A 26,129-nucleotide genomic window follows, 5' to 3' on the forward strand; every position below is an offset into this window, starting at 1 on the left:
TTAACCCTAACCTTAACCACACTGCTAACCGTATACCTAACCCTAACCTTAACCCTAACCTTAACCACACTGCTAACCTTATACCTAACCCTAACCCTAACCTTAACCCTAACCTTAACCACACTGCTAACCGTATACCTAACCCTAACCTCAATTAAGATCTTTTTTTTGTCATGCATTTTTTATTTACACTGAGTACACAAAACATTAGGAACACCTGCTCTTTCCATGACATAGACTGACCAGGTGAATCCAGGTGAGAGCTATGATCCCTTATTGATGTCACTTGTTAAATCCACTTCAATCAGTGTATATGAAGCGGAGGAGACAGGTTAAAGAAGGAATTTTAAGCCTTGAGACAATTGAGACATGGATTGTGTATGTGTGTCATTCAGAGGGTGAATGGGCAAGACAAAATATTTCAAATCAAATCAAATCAAATGTTATTTGCCACATGCGCCGAATACAACAGGTGCAGACATTACAGTGAAACGCTTACTTACAGTAAAAAAGTAAAAATAAAACAACAACAAAAAAAAGTGTTGAGAAAAAAAAGAGCAGAAGTAAAATAAAATAACAGTAGGGAGGCTATATATACAGGGGGGTACTTTGAACGGGCCTTTGAACGGGGTATGCTCAACAGTTTCCCGTGTGTATCATTTAATGTCTCATTCCAGCGAACTTGACACAACTGTGGGAAGCATTGGAGTCAAAATGGGCCAGCATCCCTGTGGAACGCTTAACACAATGTAGAGTCCGTGCCCCGATGAATTTAAGCTTTTCTGAGGGCAAAAGGGGGTGCAACTCAATATTAGGAAGGTGTTCTTAATGTTTTGTACACTCAGTGCATATAGCCAATTTTGACTTTGCAGCTGGCCCATCTAGTGGAAATCGCTCAGCTCCGCCTCCAGGACAAGATTCATCCCAATAAACGTCAACTTGCACATCAGGTGGTAAATCCTCCACCCTGATCCTTCCTGTTGGTAGACGTCAGAAAGGATAGCATCAGCAGGGCTGTGTAATGATCCTCCACATAGTGTTGCGTTCAGAGAGTAAAGAGGAACCACACACCACAGCCTCTAGCTAACCTTCTCAAGAGATTGCATCAATAAAGGCTAGCCACGCCTTCCTCTCTCCGATCTCACTCTCTCCGGATCTCAGAAGCACAGGGCGACCGACAGATGCAGAGGCAGGTGAGTCAAACCTTCACTAACTTTCATAAACTTTCATGTTATCACAAAAATGTAAATAGCACATCTATTTCTGAAATGGAAATCTTTCTATATAGTCTTTGTAAAAGGCCATGGCTCTCGGCGGCGGTCAGTCAAACTGATAAGTTATCAGGACACACAGTCACAGTAAGTTGGCAGAAGTCATTGTTCCCGTTGCGCTGGAGGTAGACCCGGAGGCATGCAAGTGAAGGTGTGTTGCAAGTCAAGGGGGGGGGGGGGGGGGGGTGAGGGTGTGTTGGAGGGGGGTTCAGGGTGTGTTGTAATTGAGTCATTCCTTAGGAAGGCAGCGAGGCACGTCAGATAAGCATGGACAGGCCCAGAGAGAGAGAGAGAGAGAGAGAGAGAGAGAGAGAGAGAGAGAGATCAAGTTCAACGTCTAGTTATGATTTACATTTGGTTGAGTTGTCAACTAACTGTGAATTCAACAACAAATGTCACCTTGTGTGTGTGTGTAGGACAATATTGTCTGATGTGTGTGGCCATGTCCAGAGAGAGAGAGTGTAGGGGTGAAACTAGGTGTGATGGAGAACAGTATTGAACTCAGGTTTTGGTGAGGTTGCACTTTTTGGTGATGGCTTCAGGGTGGGATGGTCCTCATTCCTTTCACCCAACACATCCCTGACTCACTCACTCCTCCACAATACTCTAGCCAGAGCATAAATGTAGCAGAAAGCTTGTGATTTTTACTGATACAACACAGGTTTCTCAGACCCAGATTAAAGCCTATTCCTGAACGAAACCCCCCTTTTCAATGGCAATTCTCCATTTAGAATAATTGTTTGTCCATGAAGAGGCTTAACCTGTGTTTGGGGAAACCGTCCCGCTGAGTAATATTTATGAAACGTATATAAAATGCGTCAGCGCCCGTCCGTTTCACCGCACTAACAGAAAGATGTGTTAGCCAGACTCTGGACAAGTTGGATTAGACGGTAAAACCAGTCCCACAGGCTGTCAGTCACACAACAGTGACAGGGTGACACGTATAGGGGAGGCAGGTAGCTTTAGTGGGTAAGAGCGTTGTGCCAGTAACCGAAAGGTCGCTGGTTCTAATCCCCCGAGCCGACTAGGTCAAAAATCTGTTGATGTGCCCTCGAGCAAGGCACTTAACCCTAATTGCTCCTGTAAGTCGCTCTGGATAAGAGCGTCTGCTAAAATGACTAAAATGTAAAATGTATACAATGTTACACCATAGTGTGGTCTAGCTAACATGTAGCTCCACCCTGTGGGTCTCCTTCCTGTGGTTAACATGTATCTCAATACTGTCTGTCTCCATAGGTCTCCTCACAGTATGGAGATATCCACTGCTCAAAAAAATAAAGGGAACACTTAAACAACACATCCTAGATCTGAATGAATAAAATAATCTTATTAAATACTTTTTTCTTTACATAGTTGAATGTGCTGACAACAACATCACACAAAAATGATCAATGGAAATCAAATGTATCAACCCATGGAGGTCTGGATTTGGAGTCACCACTCAAAATTAAAGTGGAAAACCACACTACAGGCTGATCCAACTTTGATGTAATGTCCTTAAAACAAGTCAAAATGAGGCTCAATGCCTGGGCATGCTCCTGATGAGGTGGCGGATGGTCTCCTGAGGGATCTCCTCCCAGACTTGGACTAAAGCATCCGCCAACTCCTGGACAGTCTGTGGTGCAACGTGGCGTTGGTGGATGGAGCGAGACATGATGTCCCAGATGTGCTCAATTGGATTCAGGTCTGGGGAACGGGCGGGCCAGTCCATAGCATCAATGCCTTCCTCTTGCAGGAACTGCTGACACACTCCAGCCACATGAGGTCTAGCATTGTCTTGCATTAGGAGGAACCCAGGGCCAACCGCACCAGCATATGGTCTCACAAGGGGTCTGAGGATCTCATCTCGGTACCTAATGGCAGTACCTCTGGCGAGGACATGGAGGGCTGTGCGGCCCCCCAAAGAAATGCCACCCCACACCATGACTGACCCACCGCCAAACCGGTCATGCTGGAGGATGTTGCAGGCAGCAGAACGTTCTCCATGGCGTCTCCAGACTCTGTCACGTCTGTCACGTGCTCAGTGTGAACCTGCTTTCATCTGTGAAGAGCACAGGGCGCCAGTGGCGAATTTGCCAATCTTGGTGTTCTCTGGCAAATGCCAAACGTCCTGCACGGTGTTGGGCTGTAAGCACAACCCCCACCTGTGGACGTCAGGCCCTCATACCACCCTCATGGAGTCTGTTTCTGACCGTTTGAGCAGACACATGCACATTTGTGGCCTGCTGGAGGTCATTTTGCAGGGCTCTGGCAGTGCTCCTCCTGCTCCTCCTTGCACAAAGGCGGAGGTAGCGGTCCTGCTGCTGGGTTGTTGCCCTCCTATGGCCTCCTCCACGTCTCCTGATGTACTGGCATGTCTCCTGGTAGCGCCTCCATGCTCTGGACACTACGCTGACAGACACAGCAAACCTTCTTGCCACAGCTCGCATTGATGTGCCATCCTGGATGAGCTGCACTACCTGAGCCACTTGTGTGGGTTGTAGACTCCGTCTCATGCTACCACTAGAGTGAAAGCACCGCCAGCATTCAAAAGTGACCAAAACATCAGCCAGGAAGCATAGGAACTGAGAAGTGGTCTGTGGTCACCACCTGCCGAACCACTTCTTTATTGGGGGGTGTCTTGCTAATTGCCTATAATTTCCAACTGTTGTCTATACCATTTGCATAACAGCATGTGAAATTTATTGTCAATCAGTGTTGCTTCCTAAGTGGACAGTTTGATTTCACAGAAGTGTGATTGACTTGGAGTTACATTGTGTCGTTTAAGTGTTCCCTTTATTTTTTTGAGCAGTGTATATCTCCACACATGTCTCCATAGGTCTCCTCACTGTGGTCTAGTTAACATATATCTCCACACTGTCTGTCTCCATAGGTCTCGTCACAGCAGCCTCCAGGTCTATATCTTCCTATCTGAGCCAATATGAACCTTGTGAACACCAGCCAGTGGTTCCTGACCCGGCCCTCTCCCAGCCCAGCAGGACCCGGTGAAGGACTGGGCTGCACCGGCACCTGGCAGGCAGAGACGGGCCGCATCGCTCAGATGCTGCTCACCATAGTCATCTTCCTGGTGAGTCTCTAGTCTAGAGACTAATTCTAGTTCAGTCTACTTCAGTCCAGTTAGTGCTGGGCTGGAACAAGACCATGCCATGTTGAATCAGGTGAGTTATACCATTCACACCTGGCATAGCTTCAGTCCTCGAGGTTCCTGTAGTGTCTGCTGGTTTATGACATCACTTCCTCTTCTTGTCTGTCCCCAGGTGGGCGTGACCTTGAACGGCCTAGTGGTGTGGGCGTTGGCCTGGCGTGGGCGTGGCCGCCTGATGAGGCGTGGCAGCGTGGGCGAGGGAGAGACGCGCGGCGCCAGCAGCTTCCGCGTCTACGTGGTTAACCTGGCGTTGGCTGACCTGGTTCTCCTCCTCCGTACCCCTCTGATGCTGGCGTACCTGGCCCACGGCTGTAGCTGGCCCCTGGGGGAACTGGCCTGCCGCCTGGTGATATTCCTGAGGGGCCTGGGGCTGTACGCTGCAGCCTTCCTACTGTGTGCCGTGGCTGTGGAGAGATGTCTGTGTCTCCTCAGGCCAGTCTGGTCCAGTCTGAAGCGTCCTCGCTGGGCTGTTCCCCTGGTGTGTGGTGTCCTCTGGGGGCTGGCTGCTGCCCTCGCCGCCCCCTACCTCCACAGCGCAGCCCTGCTGGAGCTCAACGGTACCACCCAGTGTCTGGAGAGCATTGGGTACAGCGCTGGGCTGTTTCTGACGGAGACGGTCGCTGGGTTCCTCCTGCCTTTAACGGTGTTCCTGGTGAGTAACATAGCCGTGCTGTGGACCGCCAGGCAGGCAGGGGACGCCAGACCAACCTCTTCATCCTCAGCGACTGCGAGACAGATGGCCAGGCTGTACCGGCTCCTCTTCCTCACCATGCTCCTCTTCCTCTCCTGCTGGGTGCCCTACTTCACCTGCCGCTTCCTGCGGGCGCTGGCGGCAGGGCGGCGTGACCGGGCGGGGCTGTACCGGGCGTCGTTCACGGGGGCGTACGTCTCTCTGTTCCTGGTGTATCTGAAGAGCTCCCTGAACCCTGTCCTCTACGTGTTCGCCGCCCGAGGCCTGGTGCGCACCGTCCGCGCCTCGCTGCCCTCCATCATCGAGAGAGTCTTCAACGACGACTTGTCTGACTCCAGGAGTAGACGGACCCTACGGAGGGGGGATTCGCAGATCTAGTTCCCTAAAAAGCCCTGTTAGGGACCCTACATAGGGGAGACTACCAGAACTAGTGCTCCACAGTCCTGTTAGGGACCCTGCAGCGTTACTAGCTGACTGTATAGCTCCACTGTGGATTACTGCTGACTGTATAGCTCCACTGTGGATTACTGCTGACTGTATAGCTCCACTGTGGATTACTAGCTGACTGTATAGCTCCACTGTGGATTACTGCTGACTGTATAGCTCCACTGTGGATTACTGCTGACTGTATAGCTCCACTGGGGATTACTGCTGACTGTATAGCTCCACTGGGGATTACTGCTGACTGTATAGCTCCACTGGGGATTACTGCTGACTGTATAGCTCCACTGTGGATTACTAGCTGACTGTATAGATCCACTGTGGATTACTGCTGACTGTATAGCTCCACTGTGGATTACTGCTGACTGTATAGCTCCACTGTGGATTACTGCTGACTGTATAGCTCCACTGGGGATTACTAGCTGACTGTATAGATCCACTGTGGATTACTACTGACTGTATAGCTCCACTGGGGATTACTGCTGACTGTATAGCTCCACTGTGGATTACTGCTGACTGTATAGCTCCACTGTGGATTACTGCTGACTGTATAGCTCCACTGTGGATTACTGCTGAATGTATAGCTCCACTGGGGATTACTGCTGACTGTTTAGCTCCACTGTGGATTACTGCTGACTGTATAGCTCCACTGGGGATTACTGCTGACTGTATAGCTCCACTGGGGATTACTGCTGACTGTATAGCTCCACTGTGGATTACTAGCTGACTGTATAGCTCCACTGTGGATTACTGCTGACTGTATAGCTCCACTGGGGGTTACTGCTGACTGTATAGCTCCACTGGGGATTACTGCTGACTGTATAGCTCCACTGGGGATTACCGCTGACTGTATAGCTCCACTGGGGATTACTGAAGCGCTACTAGCTGACTGTGATTGGCTGGCCTACATGCGTTCAGACGTTACAGACCCATTCTGGATGACACGTACAGGCTTACTATAGGCATTATCTTCAGCTGGGTGACGGGTTTACTTCAGCCCTGTTTGGACTTCATGCATTATTAGAACTATAGGCATTATCTTCTGCTGGGTGACGGGCTTACTTCAGCCCTGTTTGGACTTCATGCATTATTAGAACTATAGGCATTATCTTCAGCTGGGTGACGGGTTTACTTCAGCCCTGTTTGGACTTCATGCATTATTAGAACTATAGGCATTATCTTCAGCTGGGTGACGGGTTTACTTCAGCCCTGTTTGGACTTCATGCATTATTAGAACTATAGGCATTATCTTCAGCTGGGTGACGGGCTTACTTTGGACTTCATGCATTATTAGAACTATAGGCATTATCTTCTGCTGGGTGACGGGCTTACTTCAGCCCTGTTTGGACTTCATGCATTATTAGAACTATAGGCATTATCTTCAGCTGGGTGACGGGCTTACTTTGGACTTCATGCATTATTAGAACTATAGGCATTATCTTCAGCTGGGTGACAGGCTTACTTTGGACTTCATGCATTATTAGAACTATTGGCATTATCTTAGGAACTGATCAAAAACATTCCAACACAAAAAATACTTCTTCAGGTTTTTAATCCGCAAAACATTATCATCTACTGCTAAAAGAGGAAACCATGGACAACACTTACATATGTACAAATAGGGCAACTCCCAAAGCAGTATACAATGTTAACTATGTCGCTATTAAAGTCAGGTGGTCCATGCAGAGCCATATAAAAAAAATGCCTAATATATGGTCATTTAAATATATGGCTAATGGAGTCCTGCTATTGGTGAACCAGGGTGGATGGAGCCTTGCTATTGGCTGACAGCTGTAGGCGGAGTGATCAGGCGGTCAGCGTGTCTGTAGGCAAGTTCCAGTAGATTCTTGGCCTCCTGGACCGGCCCGGATGTCTGGAGGGTCTTGGCTAGGTGATGGAGTCTCGTGGTGATGGAGTCTCCGCTAGGAACCAGACGCAGCATCTGCTCCTAAAGGGGGAGAGGACGGTCGGAAAAAAACCACTAATTAAAAATGTTTAAGATGAATTTGTTCAGTAGTGGCCAAACTGTTTCTCCTTCAAGATTTCCCTTTTTTTAAATGACATGTACATGTCATAGAACTCCAGGTTATTCTGAGACCTCTTGACTATAAAAACTACCTTCCCTGAAAGAGCTTGGTTAACAGGGTGGAGGAGACCAGACAGAACTACACTGTATAGAATCTCCTATTACCAAAAATAAATGTATTGTAAATGTATTGTAAAGTGTGTTGCAGATTTATATAAAATGTAAAATATTGAATGTATTACAGATCAGACAGAAATGGAATGTATAGAATGGATGAACTCTGCTGTGACCTTCCTGGTCTCCTAGTATAGAATGTATTAACTATGCTGTGACCTTCCTGGTCTCCTAGTATAGAATGTATTAACTCTGCTGTGACCTTCCTGGTCTCCTAGTATAGAATGTATTAGCTCTGCTGTGACCTTCCTGGTCTCCTAGTATAGAATGGATTAACTCTGCTGTGAACTTCCTGGTCTCCTAGTATAGAATGGATTAGCTCTGCTGTGACCTTCCTGGTCTCCTAGTATAGAATGTATTAACTCTGCTGTGACCTTCCTGGTCTCCTAGTATAGAATGTATTAGCTCTGCTGTGACCTTCCTGGTCTCCTAGTATAGAATGTATTAACTCTGCTGTGACCTTCCTGGTCTCCTAGTATAGAATGTATTAGCTCTGCTGTGACCTTCCTGGTCTCCTAGTATAGAATGTATTAACTATGCTGTGACCTTCCTGGTCTCCTAGTATAGAATGTATTAACTCTGCTGTGACCTTCCTGGTCTCCTAGTATAGAATGTATTAGCTCTGCTGTGACCTTCCTGGTCTCCTAGTATAGAATGTATTAGCTCTGCTGTGACCTTCCTGGTCTCCTAGTATAGAATGTATTAGCTCTGCTGTGACCTTCCTGGTCTCCTAGTATAGAATGGATTAGCTCTGCTGTGACCTTCCTGGTCTCCTAGTATAGAATGTATTAACTCTGCTGTGACCTTCCTGGTCTCCTAGTATAGAATGTATTAACTATGCTGTGACCTTCCTGGTCTCCTAGTATAGAATGTATTAACTCTGCTGTGACCTTCCTGGTCTCCTAGTATAGAATGTATTAGCTCTGCTGTGACCTTCCTGGTCTCCTAGTATAGAATGGATTAGCTCTGCTGTGACCTTCCTGGTCTCCTAGTATAGAATGTATTAACTCTGCTGTGACCTTCCTGGTCTCCTAGTATAGAATGTATTAACTATGCTGTGACCTTCCTGGTCTCCTAGTATAGAATGTATTAACTCTGCTGTGACCTTCCTGGTCTCCTAGTATAGAATGTATTAACTATGCTGTGACCTTCCTGGTCTCCTAGTATAGAATGTATTAACTCTGCTGTGACCTTCCTGGTCTCCTAGTATAGAATGGATTAGCTCTGCTGTGACCTTCCTGGTCTCCTAGTATAGAATGTATTAACTCTGCTGTGACCTTCCTGGTCTCCTAGTATAGAATGTATTAACTCTGCTGTGACCTTCCTGGTCTCCTAGTATAGAATGTATTAACTCTGCTGTGACCTTCCTGGTCTCCTAGTATAGAATGTATTAACTCTGCTGTGACCTTCCTGGTCTCCTAGTATAGAATGTATTAACTATGCTGTGACCTTCCTGGTCTCCTAGTATAGAATGTATTAACTCTGCTGTGACCTTCCTGGTCTCCTAGTATAGAATGGATTAGCTCTGCTGTGACCTTCCTGGTCTCCTAGTATAGAATGTATTAGCTCTGCTGTGACCTTCCTGGTCTCCTAGTATAGAATGTATTAACTCTGCTGTGACCTTCCTGGTCTCCTAGTATAGAATGGATTAGCTATGCTGTGACCTTCCTGGTCTCCTAGTATAGAATGGATTAGATCTTAAGAACTAAATATAAAATGTGTCTGACCACATCCTCTTCTACAGAAAACTGAGATCACAACCACTTCCAGAATAAACCACTGCTATGAAAACCTGTGTCTGTGACTGAAGAGACTATTGTTTATGGTTCCCAGAATGCATTGGGAACCTGTGTGTGTGTTACAGCTTGTTAACCTGTAAGGGTCTGTCTTTACGCTGAGGAGAGGAGAGGAGAGGAGAGGAGAGGAGGAGAGTTAACCTGTAAGGGTCTGTCTTTACGCTGAGGCACAGTGGGGAGACGAAGGACTCCTTGTTCTGACAACTGGAGGATCTAAGACAACATAGAGAGGAGAGGAGGGGAGGAGGAGAGGAGGAGGACAGAGGAGGAGAGGAGGGGAGGAGGAGAGGAGGAGGAGAGAGGAGGAGCCATAAACAGAAGAACACACAGGCTGCATCTCAAATGACCTTTGACTAGACTATTCCCTATATAGTGCATTACCTTTAGCTCACTATTCCCTATATAGTGCATTACCTTTAGCTCCCTAGACTATTCCCTATATAGTGCATTACCTTTAGCTCCCTAGACTATTCCCTATATAGTGCATTACCTTTAGCTCCATATTCCCTATATAGTGCATTACCTTTAGCTCCCTATTCCCTATATAGTGCATTACCTTTAGCTCCCTAGACTATTCCCTATATAGTGCATTACCTTTAGCTCCCTATTCCCTATATAGTGCATTACCTTTAGCTCCCTAGACTATTCCCTATATAGTGCATTACCTTTAGCTCCCTATTCCCTATATGGTGCATTACCTTTAGCTCCCTATATAGTGCATTACCTTTAGCTCCCTATATAGTGCATTACCTTTAGCTCCCTATATAGTGCATTACCTTTAGCTCCCTAGACTATTCCCTATATAGTGCATTACCTTTAGCTCCCTATTCCCTATATAGTGCATTACCTTTAGCTCCCTATTCCCTATATAGTGCATTACCTTTAGCTCCCTAGACTATTCCCTATATAGTGCATTACCTTTAGCTCCCTAGACTATTCCCTATATAGTGCATTACCTTTAGCTCCCTATTCCCTATATAGTGCATTACCTTTAGCTCCCTAGACTATTCCCTATATAGTGCATTACCTTTAGCTCCCTATTCCCTATATAGTGCATTACCTTTAGCTCCCTAGACTATTCCCTATATAGTGCATTACCTTTAGCTCCCTATTCCCTATATAGTGCATTACCTTTAGCTCCCTATTCCCTATATAGTGCATTACCTTTAGCTCCCTATTCCCTAAATAGTGCATTACCTTTAGCTCCCTAGACTATTCCCTATATAGTGCATTACCTTTAGCTCCCTATTCCCTATATAGTGCATTACCTTTAGCTCCCTATTCCCTATATAGTGCATTACCTTTAGCTCCCTAGACTATTCCCTATATAGTGCATTACCTTTAGCTCCCTAGACTATACCCTATATAGTGCATTACCTTTAGCTCCCTATTCCCTATATAGTGCATTACCTTTAGCTCCCTAGACTATTCCCTATATAGTGCATTACCTTTTGCTCCCTATTCCCTATTTAGTGCATTACCTTTAGCTCCCTAGACTATTCCCTATTTAGTGCATTACCTTTAGCTCCCTAGACTATTCCCTATATAGTGCATTACCTTTAGCTCCCTAGACTATTCCCTATATAGTGCATTACCTTTAGCTCCCTAGACTATTCCCTATATAGTGCATTACCTTTAGCTCCCTAGACTATTCCCTATATAGTGCATTACCTTTAGCTCCCTAGACTATTCCCTATATAGTGCATTACCTTTAGCTCCCTATTCCCTATATAGTGCATTACCTTTAGCTCCCTATTCCCTATATAGTGCATTACCTTTAGCTCCATATTCCCTATATAGTGCATTACCTTTAGCTCCCTATTCCCTATATAGTGCATTACCTTTAGCTCCCTATTCCCTATTTAGTGCATTACCTTTAGCTCCCTAGACTATTCCCTATATAGTGCATTACCTTTAGCTCCCTATTCCCTATATAGTGCATTACCTTTAGCTCCCTATTCCCTATATAGTGCATTACCTTTAGCTCCCTAGACTATTCCCTATATAGTGCATTACCTTTAGCTCCCTATTCCCTATATAGTGCATTACCTTTAGCTCCCTAGACTATTCCCTATATAGTGCATTACCTTTAGCTCCCTATTCCCTATATAGTGCATTACCTTTAGCTCCCTAGACTTTTCCCTATATAGTGCATTACCTTTAGCTCCCGGTCACAATATTACACTATTTAGTTAATAGGGTCCTATTTAGAATGCCACTGAGGACTTGATCCCCATCAAGGAGGAAGCTTCCTGTCAATGAAAGAACCAGATACCCAAATATGGGCTTAGTTCCTATTTTGTCATCATTCTATTACAAAACCAATTCCAGACAACGTCTTCTTCTTACCGAAGTATTTTGCTTCCATCTGTAATGTTCAGTTATGTTGCTACACAGAGTTCCTGTAGATTCCCGTGTAGCTCAGTTGGTAGAGCATGGCGTTTGCAACGGCAGGGTTTATTTTATTTAACTAGGCAAGTCAGTTAAGAACTAATTCTTATTTACAATGACGGCCTACACCGGCCAAACCCGGACGACGCTGGGCCAATTGTGCGCCGCCCTATGGGACTCCCAATCACGGGCCGGTTGTGATACAGCCTGGAATCGAACCAGGGGGTCTGTAGTGACGCCTCAAGCACTGAGATGCAGTGCCTTAGACCGCTGCGCCACTCGGTTTCCCACGGGGGGCCAGTATGAACAAAAATTAATATGTATGCACTCACTAACTGTAAGTCGCTCTGGATAAGAGCGTCTGCTAAATGACTAAAATTTTAAAAAATGTAAAAATGTAGATTGTTCTAAAGACATTATTAACTCAGTAATAGACTATACATTATGTTGATTCCTACTATGAAAGTATCTGCCAGGCCCTGCTGACTCCCTCCCTCTCCCCACTGTGGAGAAGGCTAAAGGCTGCTGACTCCCTCCCTCTCCCCACTGTGGAGAAGGCTAAAGGCTGCTGACTCCCTCCCTCTCCCCACTGTGGAGAAGGCTAAAGGCTGCTGACTCCCTCCCTCTCCCCACTGTGGAGAAGGCTGCTGACTCCCTCCCTCTCCCCACTGTGGAGAAGGCTAAAGGCTGCTGACTCCCTCCCTCTCCCCACTGTGGAGAAGGCTAAAGGCTGCTGAATCCCTCCCTCTCCCCACTGTGGAGAAGGCTAAAGGCTGCTGAATCCCTCCCTCTCCCCACTGTGGAGAAGGCTAAAGGCTGCTGACTCCCTCCCTCTCCCCACTGTGGAGAAGGCTGCTGACTCCCTCCCTCTCCCCACTGTGGAGAAGGCTGCTGACTCCCTCCCTCTCCCCACTGTGGAGAAGGCTGCTGACTCCCTCCCTCTCCCCACTGTGGAGAAGGCTGCTGACTCCCTCCCTCTCCCCACTGTGGAGAAGGCTGCTGACTCCCTCCCTCTCCCCACTGTGGAGAAGGCTAAAGGCTGCTGACTCCCTCCCTCTCCCCACTGTGGAGAAGGCTAAAGGCTGCTGACTCCCTCCCTCTCCCCACTGTGGAGAAGGCTGCTGACTCCCTCCCTCTCCCCACTGTGGAGAAGGCTAAAGGCTGCTGACTCCCTCCCTCTCCCCACTGTGGAGAAGGCTAAAGGCTGCTGAATCCCTCCCTCTCCCCACTGTGGAGAAGGCTAAAGGCTGCTGAATCCCTCCCTCTCCCCACTGTGGAGAAGGCTAAAGGCTGCTGACTCCCTCCCTCTCCCCACTGTGGAGAAGGCTGCTGACTCCCTCCCTCTCCCCACTGTGGAGAAGGCTGCTGACTCCCTCCCTCTCCCCACTGTGGAGAAGGCTGCTGACTCCCTCCCTCTCCCCACTGTGGAGAAGGCTGCTGACTCCCTCCCTCTCCCCACTGTGGAGAAGGCTGCTGACTCCCTCCCTCTCCCCACTGTGGAGAAGGCTAAAGGCTGCTGACTCCCTCCCTCTCCCCACTGTGGAGAAGGCTAACGGCTGCTGAATCCCTCCCTCTCCCCACTGTGGAGAAGGCTAAAGGCTGCTGAATCCCTCCCTCTCCCCACTGTGGAGAAGGCTAAATGCTGCTGACTCCCTCCCTCTCCCCACTGTGGAGAAGGCTAAAGGCTGCTGAATCCCTCCCTCTCCCCACTGTGGAGAAGGCTAAAGGCTGCTGACTCCCTCCCTCTCCCCACTGTGGAGAAGGCTGCTGACTCCCTCCCTCTCCCCACTGTGGAGAAGGCTAACGGCTGCTGAATCCCTCCCTCTCCCCACTGTGGAGAAGGCTAAAGGCTGCTGACTCCCTCCCTCTCCCCACTGTGGAGAAGGCTAAAGGCTGCTGACTCCCTCCCTCTCCCCACTGTGGAGAAGGCTAAAGGCTGCTGACTCCCTCCCTCTCCCCACTGTGGAGAAGGCTAAAGGCTGCTGAATCCCTCCCTCTCCCCACTGTGGAGAAGGCTAAAGGCTGCTGACTCCCTCCCTCTCCCCACTGTGGAGAAGGCTAAAGGCTGCTGAATCCCTCCCTCTCCCCACTGTGGAGAAGGCTAAAGGCTGCTGACTCCCTCCCTCTCCCCACTGTGGAGAAGGCTGCTGACTCCCTCCCTCTCCCCACTGTGGAGAAGGCTGCTGACTCCCTCCCTCTCCCCACTGTGGAGAAGGCTGCTGACTCCCTCCCTCTCCCCACTGTGGAGAAGGCTGCTGACTCCCTCCCTCTCCCCACTGTGGAGAAGGCTAAAGGCTGCTGACTCCCTCCCTCTCCCCACTGTGGAGAAGGCTAACGGCTGCTGAATCCCTCCCTCTCCCCACTGTGGAGAAGGCTAAAGGCTGCTGAATCCCTCCCTCTCCCCACTGTGGAGAAGGCTAAATGCTGCTGACTCCCTCCCTCTCCCCACTGTGGAGAAGGCTAAAGGCTGCTGAATCCCTCCCTCTCCCCACTGTGGAGAAGGCTAAAGGCTGCTGACTCCCTCCCTCTCCCCACTGTGGAGAAGGCTGCTGACTCCCTCCCTCTCCCCACTGTGGAGAAGGCTAACGGCTGCTGAATCCCTCCCTCTCCCCACTGTGGAGAAGGCTAAAGGCTGCTGACTCCCTCCCTCTCCCCACTGTGGAGAAGGCTAAAGGCTGCTGACTCCCTCCCTCTCCCCACTGTGGAGAAGGCTAAAGGCTGCTGACTCCCTCCCTCTCCCCACTGTGGAGAAGGCTAAAGGCTGCTGAATCCCTCCCTCTCCCCACTGTGGAGAAGGCTAAAGGCTGCTGACTCCCTCCCTCTCCCCACTGTGGAGAAGGCTAAAGGCTGCTGAATCCCTCCCTCTCCCCACTGTGGAGAAGGCTAAAGGCTGCTGACTCCCTCCCTCTCCCCACTGTGGAGAAGGCTGCTGACTCCCTCCCTCTCCCCACTATGGAGAAGGCTAAAGGCTGCTGACTCCCTCCCTCTCCCCACTGTGGAGAAGGCTAAAGGCTGCTGACTCCCTCCCTCTCCCCACTGTGGAGAAGGCTGCTGACTCCCTCCCTCTCCCCACTGTGGAGAAGGCTAAAGGCTACTGACTCCCTCCCTCTCCCCACTGTGGAGAAGGCTGCTGACTCCCTCCCTCTCCCCACTGTGGAGAAGGCTAAAGGCTGCTGAATCCCTCCCTCTCCCCACTGTGGAGAAGGCTAAAGGCTGCTGACTCCCTCCCTCTCCCCACTGTGGAGAAGGCTAAAGGCTGCTGACTCCCTCCCTCTCCCCACTGTGGAGAAGGCTGCTGACTCCCTCCCTCTCCCCACTGTGGAGAAGGCTGCTGACTCCCTCCCTCTCCCCACTGTGGAGAAGGCTGCTGACTCCCTCCCTCTCCCCACTGTGGAGAAGGCTAAAGGCTGTTGAATCCCTCCCTCTCCCCACTGTGGAGAAGGCTAAAGGCTGCTGACTCCCTCCCTCTCCCCACTGTGGAGAAGGCTAAAAGGCTGCTGACTCCCTCCCTCTCCCCACTGTGGAGAAGGCTAAAGGCTGCTGACTCCCTCCCTCTCCCCACTGTGGAGAAGGCTAACGGCTGCTGACTCCCTTCCTCTCCCCACTGTGGAGAAGGCTGCTGACTCCCTCCCTCTCCCCACTGTGGAGAAGGCTAAAGGCTGCTGACTCCCTCCCTCTCCCCACTGTGGAGAAGGCTGCTGAATCCCTCCCTCTCCCCACTGTGGAGAAGGCTAAAGGGTGCTGACTCCCTCCCTCTCCCCACTGTGGAGAAGGCTGCTGACTCCCTCCCTCTCCCCACTGTGGAGAAGGCTAAAGGCTGCTGACTCCCTCCCTCTCCCCACTGTGGAGAAGGCTAAAGGCTGCTGACTCCCTCCCTCTCCCCACTGTGGAGAAGGCTAACGGCTGCTGACTCCCTCCCTCTCCCCACTGTGGAGAAGGCTAACGGCTGCTGACTCCCTCCCTCTCCCCACTGTGGAGAAGGCTAAAGGCTGCTGACTCCCTCCCTCTCCCCACTGTGGAGAAGGCTAAAGGCTGCTGACTCCCTCCCTCTCCCCACTGTGGAGAAGGCTAAAGGCTGCTGACTCCCTCCCTCTCCCCACTGTGGAGAAGGCTGCTGACTCCCTCCCTCTCCCCACTGTGTAGAAGGCTAAAGGCTGCTGACTCCCTCCCTCTCCCCACTGTGGAGAAGGCTAACGGCTGCTGACTCCCTCCCTCTCCCCACTGTGGAGAAGGCTAAAGGCTGCTGACTCCCTCCCTCTCCCCACTGTGGAGAAGGCTAAAGGCTGCTGACTCCCTCCCTCTCCCCACTGTGGAGAAGGCTAAAGGCTGCTGACTCCCTCCCTCTCCCCACTGTGGAGAAGGCTAAAGGCTGCTGACTCCCTCCCTCTCCCCACTGTGGAGAAGGCTAACGGCTGCTGACTCCCTCCCTCTCCCCACTGTGGAGAAGGCTGCTGACTCCCTCCCTCTCCCCACTGTGGAGAAGGCTAACGGCTGCTGACTCCCTCCCTCTCCCCACTGTGGAGAAGGCTAACGGCTGCTGACTCCCTCCCTCTCCCCACTGTGGAGAAGGCTGCTGAATCCCTCCCTCTCCCCACTGTGGAGAAGGCTAAAGGCTGCTGACTCCCTCCCTCTCCCCACTGTGGAGAAGGCTGCTGACTCCCTCCCTCTCCCCACTGTGGAGAAGGCTAAAGGCTGCTGAATCCCTCCCTCTCCCCACTGTGACATGGAGGAGGGAGAGATACATTCTGAGAAGCACAAGCACATGACCTTTGCTCAAAATGCCATTGTTGGAAAAATAGTTTTCAAAACTACTACTGTTGTTCTAGTTACAGAGAGGACAGTCAGCTTTCTGTGAGTATATCATGTATTTCTCACCTGTTAACATTGAGTTCATGGCGCCACTTTACAACCGGAGAAGGCTGTAGTTAGTCTGGTTTTGACGCGCCCCGCGGAGCCGAACCGAGCGCTCCAGTCGCAGTGAATACGTCTAGCTCTGGAGCCTTCCTGTAGGACATTAGCCTACATTTCCTGGTAGACCATTAGACACGTAGGCTAACTGATTCACCCATCTAGCAATGATATCATGTTTAGAGTTAGCAACAGGGTGTTTTTAAGTTCCCACTTCCTCAGGCTGTGAATCGTTTAGTCTATAGGCCAAAGACGGCAGCAAATTCTCTGAAGAGCCTAAAAAAAAATTATCTGATCATTCTGGATCATATTTTGACAGGTTGCACATAAAAATATCAATAATGTGTTTCCTGGATATGTTAGATGAAATAGCTTCCTTTTTGAATCGTAGTTGTCTTACTTGGTACTGGAAACAACAGTCCAGAGCTCTGCTGCTAATGTAAAGTACCGGTCCATTAAAAACGCTTTTCATTTCAGCATTTATCATCGAGCAAAATAGCTACATTTATCACCCAGCTCTACCACCTCCCCCCCAAAAAAAGTATTTATTGTAACGTAATCGCTGTAATTATCGCTATTATTCATTTATTTTTACATTAATAATAATAATAATAATAAATAATAAGCCATTTAGCAGACGCTTTTATCCAAAGCGACTTACAGTCATGTGCACATACATTTTTACGCATGGGTGGTCCCGGGGATCGAACCCACTACCCTGGCGTTACAAGCATTGTACAAACATTGATGGCGATATGGAAAATCACCCAGCTATGTGAAAGTTATAGAGATATCTGAACCCAGGTCTGGTCTGTCTTACCGAAAGTTTTAGAGATATCTGAACCCAGGTCTGGTCTGTCTTACCGAAAGTTTTAGAGATATCTGAACCCAGGTCTGGTCTGTCTTACCGAAAGTATTAGAGATATCTGAACCCAGGTCTGGTCTGTCTTACCGAAAGTTTTAGAGATATCTGAACCCAGGTCTGGTCTGTCTTACCGAAAGTTTTAGAGATATCTGAACCCAGGTCTGGTCTGTCTTACCGGAAGTATTAGAGATATCTGAACCCAGGTCTGGTCTGTCTCACCTGCTGGTTCCTCTCCTCCTCCTGGTCCAGTAGTTGTCTGAGGTTAAAACACTGGCGCTCCAGAGAGTCTCTGTCCTCCTCCATCTGTTCTAGAGAGGCCACCACAGACCTCAGCTCCGCCTGGGACCCACAGTAGCAGAATCAAGACTAGATAACCACACACATACCATGCAAATATTCACACCCCCACCCCCTTCCCAGTGTCGCACCGCCAGCTTGTTCCCCCACCCCCTTCCCAGTGTCGCACCGCCAGCTTGTTCCCCCCCACCCCCTTCCCAGTGTCGCACCGCCAGCTTGTTCCCCCCCACCCCCTTCCCAGTGTCGCACCGCCAGCTTGTTCCACCCCACCCCCTTCCCAGTGTCGCACCGCCAGCTTGTTCCCCCCCACCCCCTTCCCAGTGTCGCACCGCCAGCTTGTTCCCCCACCCCCTTCCCAGTGTCCCACCGCCAGCTTGTTCCCCCACCCCCTTCCCAGTGTCGCACCGCCAGCTTGTTCCCCCACCCCCTTCCCAGTGTCGCACCGCCAGCTTGTTCCCCCCCACCCCCTTCCCAGTGTCGCACCGCCAGCTTGTTCCCCCACCCCCTTCCCAGTGTCGCACCGCCAGCTTGTTCCCCCCCACCCCCTTCCCAGTGTCGCACCGCCAGCTTGTTCCCCCACCCCCTTCCCAGTGTCGCACCGCCAGCTTGTTCCCCCACCCCCTTCCCAGTGTCGCACCGCCAGCTTGTTCCCCCCCACCCCCTTCCCAGTGTCGCACCGCCAGCTTGTTCCCCCACCCCCTTCCCAGTGTCGCACCGCCAGCTTGTTCCCCCACCCCCTTCCCAGTGTCGCACCGCCAGCTTGTTCCCCCACCCCCTTCCCAGTGTCGCACCGCCAGCTTGTTCCCCCACCCCCTTCCCAGTGTCGCACCGCCAGCTTGTTCCCCCCCACCCCCTTCCCTGTGTCGCACCGCCAGCTTGTTCCCCCACCCCCTTCCCAGTGTCGCACCGCCAGCTTGTTCCCCCACCCCCTTCCCAGTGTCACACCGCCAGCTTGTTCCCCCACCCCCTTCCCAGTGTCGCACCGCCAGCTTGTTGAGGCTCTTCTTGCCCACGGCTGACTTTCTAGTCTCTTCCTGGTGTTGACGGGAAGCATGACTCGTCATTTCCTGGTTCTGGATTGGGACTGACAGCTGAGCCAGTTTAGACAGGAACCTGGAACCATCGGCACGATACAGTCAATGTGTTAGCCAAGAAAGACTTCTTATAGTAGGATCAAATGTATTAGCCATGAAAAACTTCTTATAGTAGGATCAAGTGTGTTAGCCATGAAAGACGTCTTATAGTAGGATCAAGTGTGTTAGCCATGAAAGACGTCTTATAGTAGGATCAAGTGTGTTAGCCATGAAAGACGTCTTATAGTAGGATCAAGTGTGTTAGCAATGAAAGACGTCTTATAGTAGGATCAAGTGTGTTAGCCATGAAAGACTTCTTATAGTAGGATCAAGTGTGTTAGCCAAGAAAGACTTCTTATAGTAGGATCAAGTGTGTTAGCCAAGAAAGACTTCTTATAGTAGGATCAAGTGTGTTAGCCAAGAAAGACGTCTTATAGTAGGATCAAGTGTGTTAGCCAAGAAAGACGTCTTATAGTAGGATCAAGTGTGTTAGCCAAGAAAGACGTCTTATAGTAGGATCAAGTGTGTTAGCCAAGAAAGACGTCTTATAGTAGGATCAAGTGTGTTAGCCATGAAAGACGTCTTATAGTAGGATCAAGTGTGTTAGCCATGAAAGACGTCTTATAGTAGGATCAAGTGTGTTAGCCAAGAAAGACATCTTATAGTAGGATCAAGTGTGTTAGCCATGAAAGACGTCTTATAGTAGGATCAATTGTGTTAGCCAAGAAAGACGTCTTATAGTAGGATCAAGTGTGTTAGCCATGAAAGACGTCTTATAGTAGGATCAAGTGTGTTAGCCATGAAAGACGTCTTATAGTAGGATCAAGTGTGTTAGCAATGAAAGACGTCTTATAGTAGGATCAAGTGTGTTAGCCAAGAAAGACTTCTTATAGTAGGATCAAGTGTGTTAGCCAAGAAAGACTTCTTATAGTAGGATCAAGTGTGTTAGCCAAGAAAGACGTCTTATAGTAGGATCAAGTGTGTTAGCCAAGAAAGACGTCTTATAGTAGGATCAAGTGTGTTAGCCAAGAAAGACGTCTTATAGTAGGATCAAGTGTGTTAGCCAAGAAAGACGTCTTATAGTAGGATCAAGTGTGTTAGCCATGAAAGACGTCTTATAGTAGGATCAAGTGTGTTAGCCATGAAAGACGTCTTATAGTAGGATCAAGTGTGTTAGCCATGAAAGACGTCTTATAGTAGGATCAAGTGTGTTAGCCAAGAAAGACGTCTTATAGTAGGATCAAGTGTGTTAGCCAAGAAAGACGTCTTATAGTAGGATCAAGTGTGTTAGCCAAGAAAGACTTCTTATAGTAGGATCAAGTGTGTTAGCCAAGAAAGACGTCTTATAGTAGGATCAAGTGTGTTAGCCAAGAAAGACTTCTTATAGTAGGATCAAGTGTGTTAGCCAAGAAAGACTTCTTATAGTAGGATCAAGTGTGTTAGCCAAGAAAGACTTCTTATAGTAGGATCAAGTGTGTTAGCCAAGAAAGACTTCTTATAGTAGGATCAAGTGTGTTAGCCAAGAAAGACTTCTTATAGTAGGATCAAGTGTGTTAGCCAAGAAAGACTTCTTATAGTAGGATCAAGTGTGTTAGCCAAGAAAGACGTCTTATAGTAGGATCAAGTCGCTTAACATAACTAAATATACAGTGCATTCGGAAAGTATTCAGACCCCTTGACTTTTTCCACATTTTGTTACGTTACAGCCTTATTCTAAAATGGATTAAATAAAAAAATTCCGCTCAATCTACACACAACACCCCATAATGACCCAATACCCCATAATGCCCCAATACCCCCTAACGCCCCAACACCCCATAACGCCCCAACACCCCATAACGACCCAATACCCCATAATGACCCAATACCCCATAATGACCCAATACCCCATAATGACCCAATACCCCATAATGACCCAATACCCCATAATGACCCAATACCCCATAATGACCCAATACCCCATAATGACCCAATACCCCATAATGACCCAATACCCCATAATGACAAAGTGAAAACAGGTTTTTAGAAGAAAGAAAACAGAAATACCTTATTTACATAAGTATTCAGACCCTTTGCTATGAGACTCGAAATGTTCCATTGATCATCCTTGAGAGGTTTCTGCAACTTGATTGGAGTCAACCCTAAGTAAATTCAATTGATTGGACATGATCGGAAAGGCACACACCTGTCTATATAAGATCCCACAGTTGACAGTGCATGTCAGAGCAAAAACCAAGCCATGATGTCGAAGGAATTCTCCATAGAGCTCCGAGACAGGATTGTGTTGAGGCACAGATCTGGGGAAGGGTACCAAAATAATTCTGCAGCATTGAAGGTCCCCAAGAACACAGTGGCCTCCATCATTCTTAAATGGAAGAAGTTTGGAACAACCAAGACTCTTCCTAGAGCTGGCCGCCAGGCCAAACTAAGCAATCCGGGGAGAAAGGCCTTGGTCAGGGAGGTGACCAAGAACCCGATGGTCACTCTGACAGAGCTCCAGAGTTCCTCTGTGGAGATGGGAGAACCTTCCAGAAGGACAACCATCTCTGCAGCACTCCACTAATCAGGCCTTTATGGTAGAGTGGCCAGACGGAAGCCACTCCTCAGTAAATGGCATATGACAGCCCGCTTGGAGTTTGCCAAAAGGCAGCTAAAGGACTCTGACCATGAAAAACAAGATTCTCTGGTCTGATGAAACCAAGATTGAACTCTTTGGCCTGAATGCCAAGCGTCACGTCTGGATGAAACCTGGCACCATCCCTACGGTGAAGCATGGTGGTGGCAGCATCATGCTGTGGCGATGTTTTTCAGCAGGCAGGGACTGGGAGACTAGTCAGGATCGAGGGAAAGATGAACTGAGCAAAGTACAGAGAGATCCTTGATGAAAACCTGCTCCAGAGCGCTCAGGACCTCAGACTGGGGCGATGGTTCACCATCCAACAGGACGACCCTAAGCACACAGCCAAGACAACGCAGGAGTGGCTTCGGGACAAGTCTCTGAATGTCCTTGAGTGGCCCAGCCAGAGCCCGGACTTGAACCCAATCTAACATCTCTGGAGAGACCTGAAAATAGCTGTGAAGCATTGCTCCCCATCCAACCTGACAGAGCTTGAGAGGATCTGCAGAGAAGAACGGGAGAAACTCCCCAAATACAGGTGTGCCAAGCTTGTAGCGTCATACACAAGAAGACTCGAGGCTGTAATCGCTGCCAAAGGTGCTTCAACAAAAAGGACTGAGGAAAGGGTCTGAATACTTATGTAAATGTGATATTTGTTTGTTTAAAAAAATAAAATAATGCAAAAACAATTAACCTGTTTTTGCTTTGTCATTATGGGGTAGTGTGTGTAGATTGATGAGGGGAATAAGGCTGTAATGTAAGAAAATGTGGAAAAAATCAAGGGGTCTGAATACTTTGAATGTACTAATATATACAGTACCAGTCAAAAGTTTGGTAACACCTACTCATTCAAGGGTTTTTCTTTATTTTTACTATTTTCTAAATTGTAGAATAATAGTGAAGACGTCAAAACTATGAAATAACACATATGGAATCATGTAGTAACCAAAAAAGTGATAAACAAATCAAAATATATTTTATATTTGAGATTCTTCAAAGTAGCCACCCTTTGCCTTGATGACAGCTTTGCACACTCTTGGCATTCTCTCAACCAGCTTCACCTGGAATGCTTTTCCAACAGTCTTGAAGGAGTTCCCACATATGTTGAGAACTTTTTGGCTGCTTTTCCTTCACTCTGCGGTCCAACTCATCCCAAACCATCTAAATTGGGTTGAGGTCGGGGGATTGTGGAGGCCAGGTCATCTGATGCAGCACTCCATCACTCTCCTTCTTGGTAAAATAGCCCTTACACAGCCTGGAGGTGTGTTGGGTCATTGTCCTGTTGAAAAACAAATGATAGTCCCACTAAGCCCAAACCAGAAGGGATGGCATATCGCTGCAGAATGCTGTGGTAGCCATGCTGGTTAAGTGTGCCTTGAATTCTAAATAAATCACAGACAGTGTCACCAGCAAAGCACCCCCACACCATCACACCTCCTCCTACATGCTTTACGGTGGGAAATACACATGCGGAGATCATCCGTTCACCCACACTGCGTCTCACAAAGACACGGCGGTTGAAACCAAAAATCTCCCATTTGGACTCCAGACCAAAGGACAGATTTCCACCGGTCTAATGTCCATTGCTCGTGTTTCTTGGCCCAAGCAGGTCTCCTCTTCTTATTGGTGTCCTTTAGTAGTGGTTTCTTTGCAGCAATTCGACCATGAAGGCCTGATTCACACAGTCTCCTCTGAACAGTTGATGTTGAGATGTGTCTGTGACTTGAACTCTGTGAAGCATTTTTTCGGGCTGCAATTTCTGAGGCTGGTAACTCGAATGAACTTATCCTCTGCAGCAGAGGAAACTCTGGGTCTTCCATTCCTGTGGCGGTCCTCATGAGAGCCAGTTTCATCATAGCACTTGATGGTTTGTGCAACTGCACTTGAAGAAACGTTCAAAGTTCTTGACATTTTCCATATTGACTGACCTTCATGTCTTAAAGTAATGATGGACTGTTATTTCTCTTTGCTTATTTGAGCTGTTCTTGCCATAATTTGGACTTGGTCTTTTACCAAATAGGGCTATCTTCTGTATACCACCCCTACCTTGTCACAACACAACTGATTGGCTCAAACGCATTAAGGAAAGAAATTCCACAAATTAACTTTTAAGAAGGCACAACTGTTAATTGAAATGGATTCCAGGTGACTACCTCATGAAGCTGGTTGAGAGAATGCCTAGAGTGTGCAAAGCTGTCATCAAGGCAAAGGGTGGCTATTTGAAGAATCTCAAATATATTTTGATTTGTTTAACACTTTTTTGGTTACTACATGATTCCATATGTGTTATTTCATAGTTTTGATGTCTACACTATTATTCTACAATGTAGAAAATATTACAAATAAAGAAAAACCCTGGAATGAGTAGGTGTGTCCAAACTTTTGACTGGTACCGTATTTGAAAACAATGAGTAATCTAGTATTTTGGGTGGAATAAGGTCATCTATGGATGGGCTTATCCCTTAGTACAGGGCGAGGCAATGCTGATCGTAGTGGGTCCACTGTCCCCAGGCCTACACTTAGTTAAATTCTCTCACCTGTTTTTCAGAATGTTCAGATGTTTCTGGGATTCCTCTTTCTCAGTCCGTCTCGTGGCCAGAACAGATCTGAGGGAGCGGAGAGAAAGAGGGAGAAAATGAGAGAGAGAGAGAGAGAGAGAGAGAGAGAGAGAGGCCCAGTCAGAACCATAATGGAGGATGTTACTCACAGTATCGACAGGCCCAGTCAGAACCATAATGGAGGATGTTACTCACAGTATAGACAGGCCCAGTCAGAACCATAATGGAGGATGTTACTCACAGTATCGACAGGCCCAGTCAGAACCATAATGGAGGATGTTACTCACAGTATAGACAGGCCCAGTCAGAACCATAATGGAGGATGTTACTCACAGTATCAACAGGCCCAGTCAGAACCATAATGGAGGATGTTACTCACAGTATCAACAGGCCCAGTCAGAACCATAATGGAGGATGTTACTCACAGTATAGACAGGCCCAGTCTGAACCATAATGGAGGATGTTACTCACCGTATAGACAGGCCCAGTCAGAACCATAATGGAGGATGTTACAGTATAGACAGGCCCAGTCAGAACCATAATGGAGGATGTTACTCACAGTATAGACAGGCCCAGTCAGAACCATAATGGAGGATGTTACTCACAGTATAGACAGGCCAAGTCAGAACCATAATGGAGGATGTTACTCACAGTATAGACAGGCCCAGTCAGAACCATAATGGAGGATGTTACTCACAGTATAGACAGGCCCAGTCAGAACCATAATGGAGGATGTTACTCACAGTATAGACAGGCCAAGTCAGAACCATAATGGAGGATGTTACTCACAGTATAGACAGGCCCAGTCAGAACCATAATGGAGGATGTTACTCACAGTATAGACAGGCCCAGTCAGAACCATAATGGAGGATGTTACTCACAGTATAGACAGGCCCAGTCAGAACCATAATGGAGGATGTTACTCACAGTATAGACAGGCCCAGTCAGAACCATAATGGAGGTTGTTACTCACAGTATAGACAGGCCAAGTCAGAACCATAATGGAGGATGTTACTCACAGTATAGACAGGCCCAGTCAGAACCATAATGGAGGATGTTACTCACAGTATAGACAGGCCCAATCAGAACCATAATGGAGGATGTTACTCACAGTATAGACAGGCCCAGTATGTTGTCTAGAGCCGTAATGGAGGACTTGGTCAGCGGTTTCCACTTCTCCTGACCTTTCACCTTCCTGGGACCTGCAACTGCGGCACCTTTCTTCTTCTGTGGTTTTGGTTGAGGGACCTGGCTGCTGGTTCCTGGCTGGGGCTCCTCCTGAAGAGGAGAGTACATGCAGACAGGACGTGTGAGAGAAGGAAGTGATGAAAGCAAAGGAGAACCGTTTCCTCTCAGAGGTTTAATTCTGAAGAACTTTCTCACCCGAGAAACTCTCCGTTGACGTGTCTTTTCACCCGGCTTCTTTGGCTTCTCGCCTGTCTTTTTGCCTTTAGGCGCCTTGGATGGGGCGCGTTCAGATCCCCGGACAGGCTTCATAGTTTTAGCTAGGAAAAAGAGACAGCGTCAGACAACTAATCAAGGCATACACAGGAAAAGTGAAGGGGGAAAAAAAACATAGCAGCTAAATAGATAAAATATGACATACAATCTGAAAGCTAGCAAACATGAGCATTGCCTTCACGAAACACGGATGTATTTTTTGTTGTTGTCAACAACAGCAGCTAACGTTAGCTAGCTAAGGAACTTTTTACATTTCATTCACAAGGCGATCATTTTTAGTAGAACAGTTTAGAGGTGCAATTTCTCGTGTCAGTTAGGGCCAACGTCGGAGAATAACAATTGCTAAAACACTTAAAACAAACGTTTGTAACTTGACTTACCAGTTTCGCGGTAAACTTCTTTCAAACGTTTGTTT

At 48.2% G+C, this 26,129-nt stretch overlaps 2 protein-coding genes across 2 annotated transcripts; one reads left to right on the forward strand and one right to left on the reverse strand.

Moving 5' to 3' along the window:
• Positions 1 to 1,033: 1,033 nt before the first annotated feature.
• Positions 1,034 to 7,763, forward strand: LOC311114024 (prostaglandin D2 receptor 2-like). The gene is made up of 3 exons (XM_084189300.1): positions 1,034 to 1,193; positions 4,144 to 4,338; positions 4,529 to 7,763. The coding sequence occupies exons 2-3, from the start codon at positions 4,192 to 4,194 to the stop codon at positions 5,483 to 5,485; spliced, it is 1,104 nt and encodes a 367-aa protein (XP_084045426.1). The 5' UTR covers positions 1,034 to 1,193; positions 4,144 to 4,191; the 3' UTR covers positions 5,486 to 7,763.
• On the reverse strand, positions 7,326 to 26,129 carry LOC311114025 (centromere protein Q-like; the record flags this gene model as incomplete). The annotated part of the gene is made up of 8 exons (XM_084189301.1): positions 26,095 to 26,129; positions 25,637 to 25,758; positions 25,365 to 25,531; positions 24,233 to 24,301; positions 18,989 to 19,118; positions 17,928 to 18,047; positions 9,686 to 9,757; positions 7,326 to 7,496 (listed from the first exon to the last, which is right to left on the reverse strand). Exons 2-8 carry the CDS (start codon positions 25,748 to 25,750, stop codon positions 7,326 to 7,328), a joined length of 843 nt encoding a protein of 280 aa, XP_084045427.1. The 5' UTR covers positions 25,751 to 25,758; positions 26,095 to 26,129.

This window comes from Coregonus lavaretus (assembly GCF_964263955.1).
Source record: "Coregonus lavaretus genome assembly, contig: HAP1_SCAFFOLD_1186, whole genome shotgun sequence".
In the NCBI taxonomy this organism is placed as follows: Eukaryota; Metazoa; Chordata; class Actinopteri; order Salmoniformes; family Salmonidae; genus Coregonus; species Coregonus lavaretus.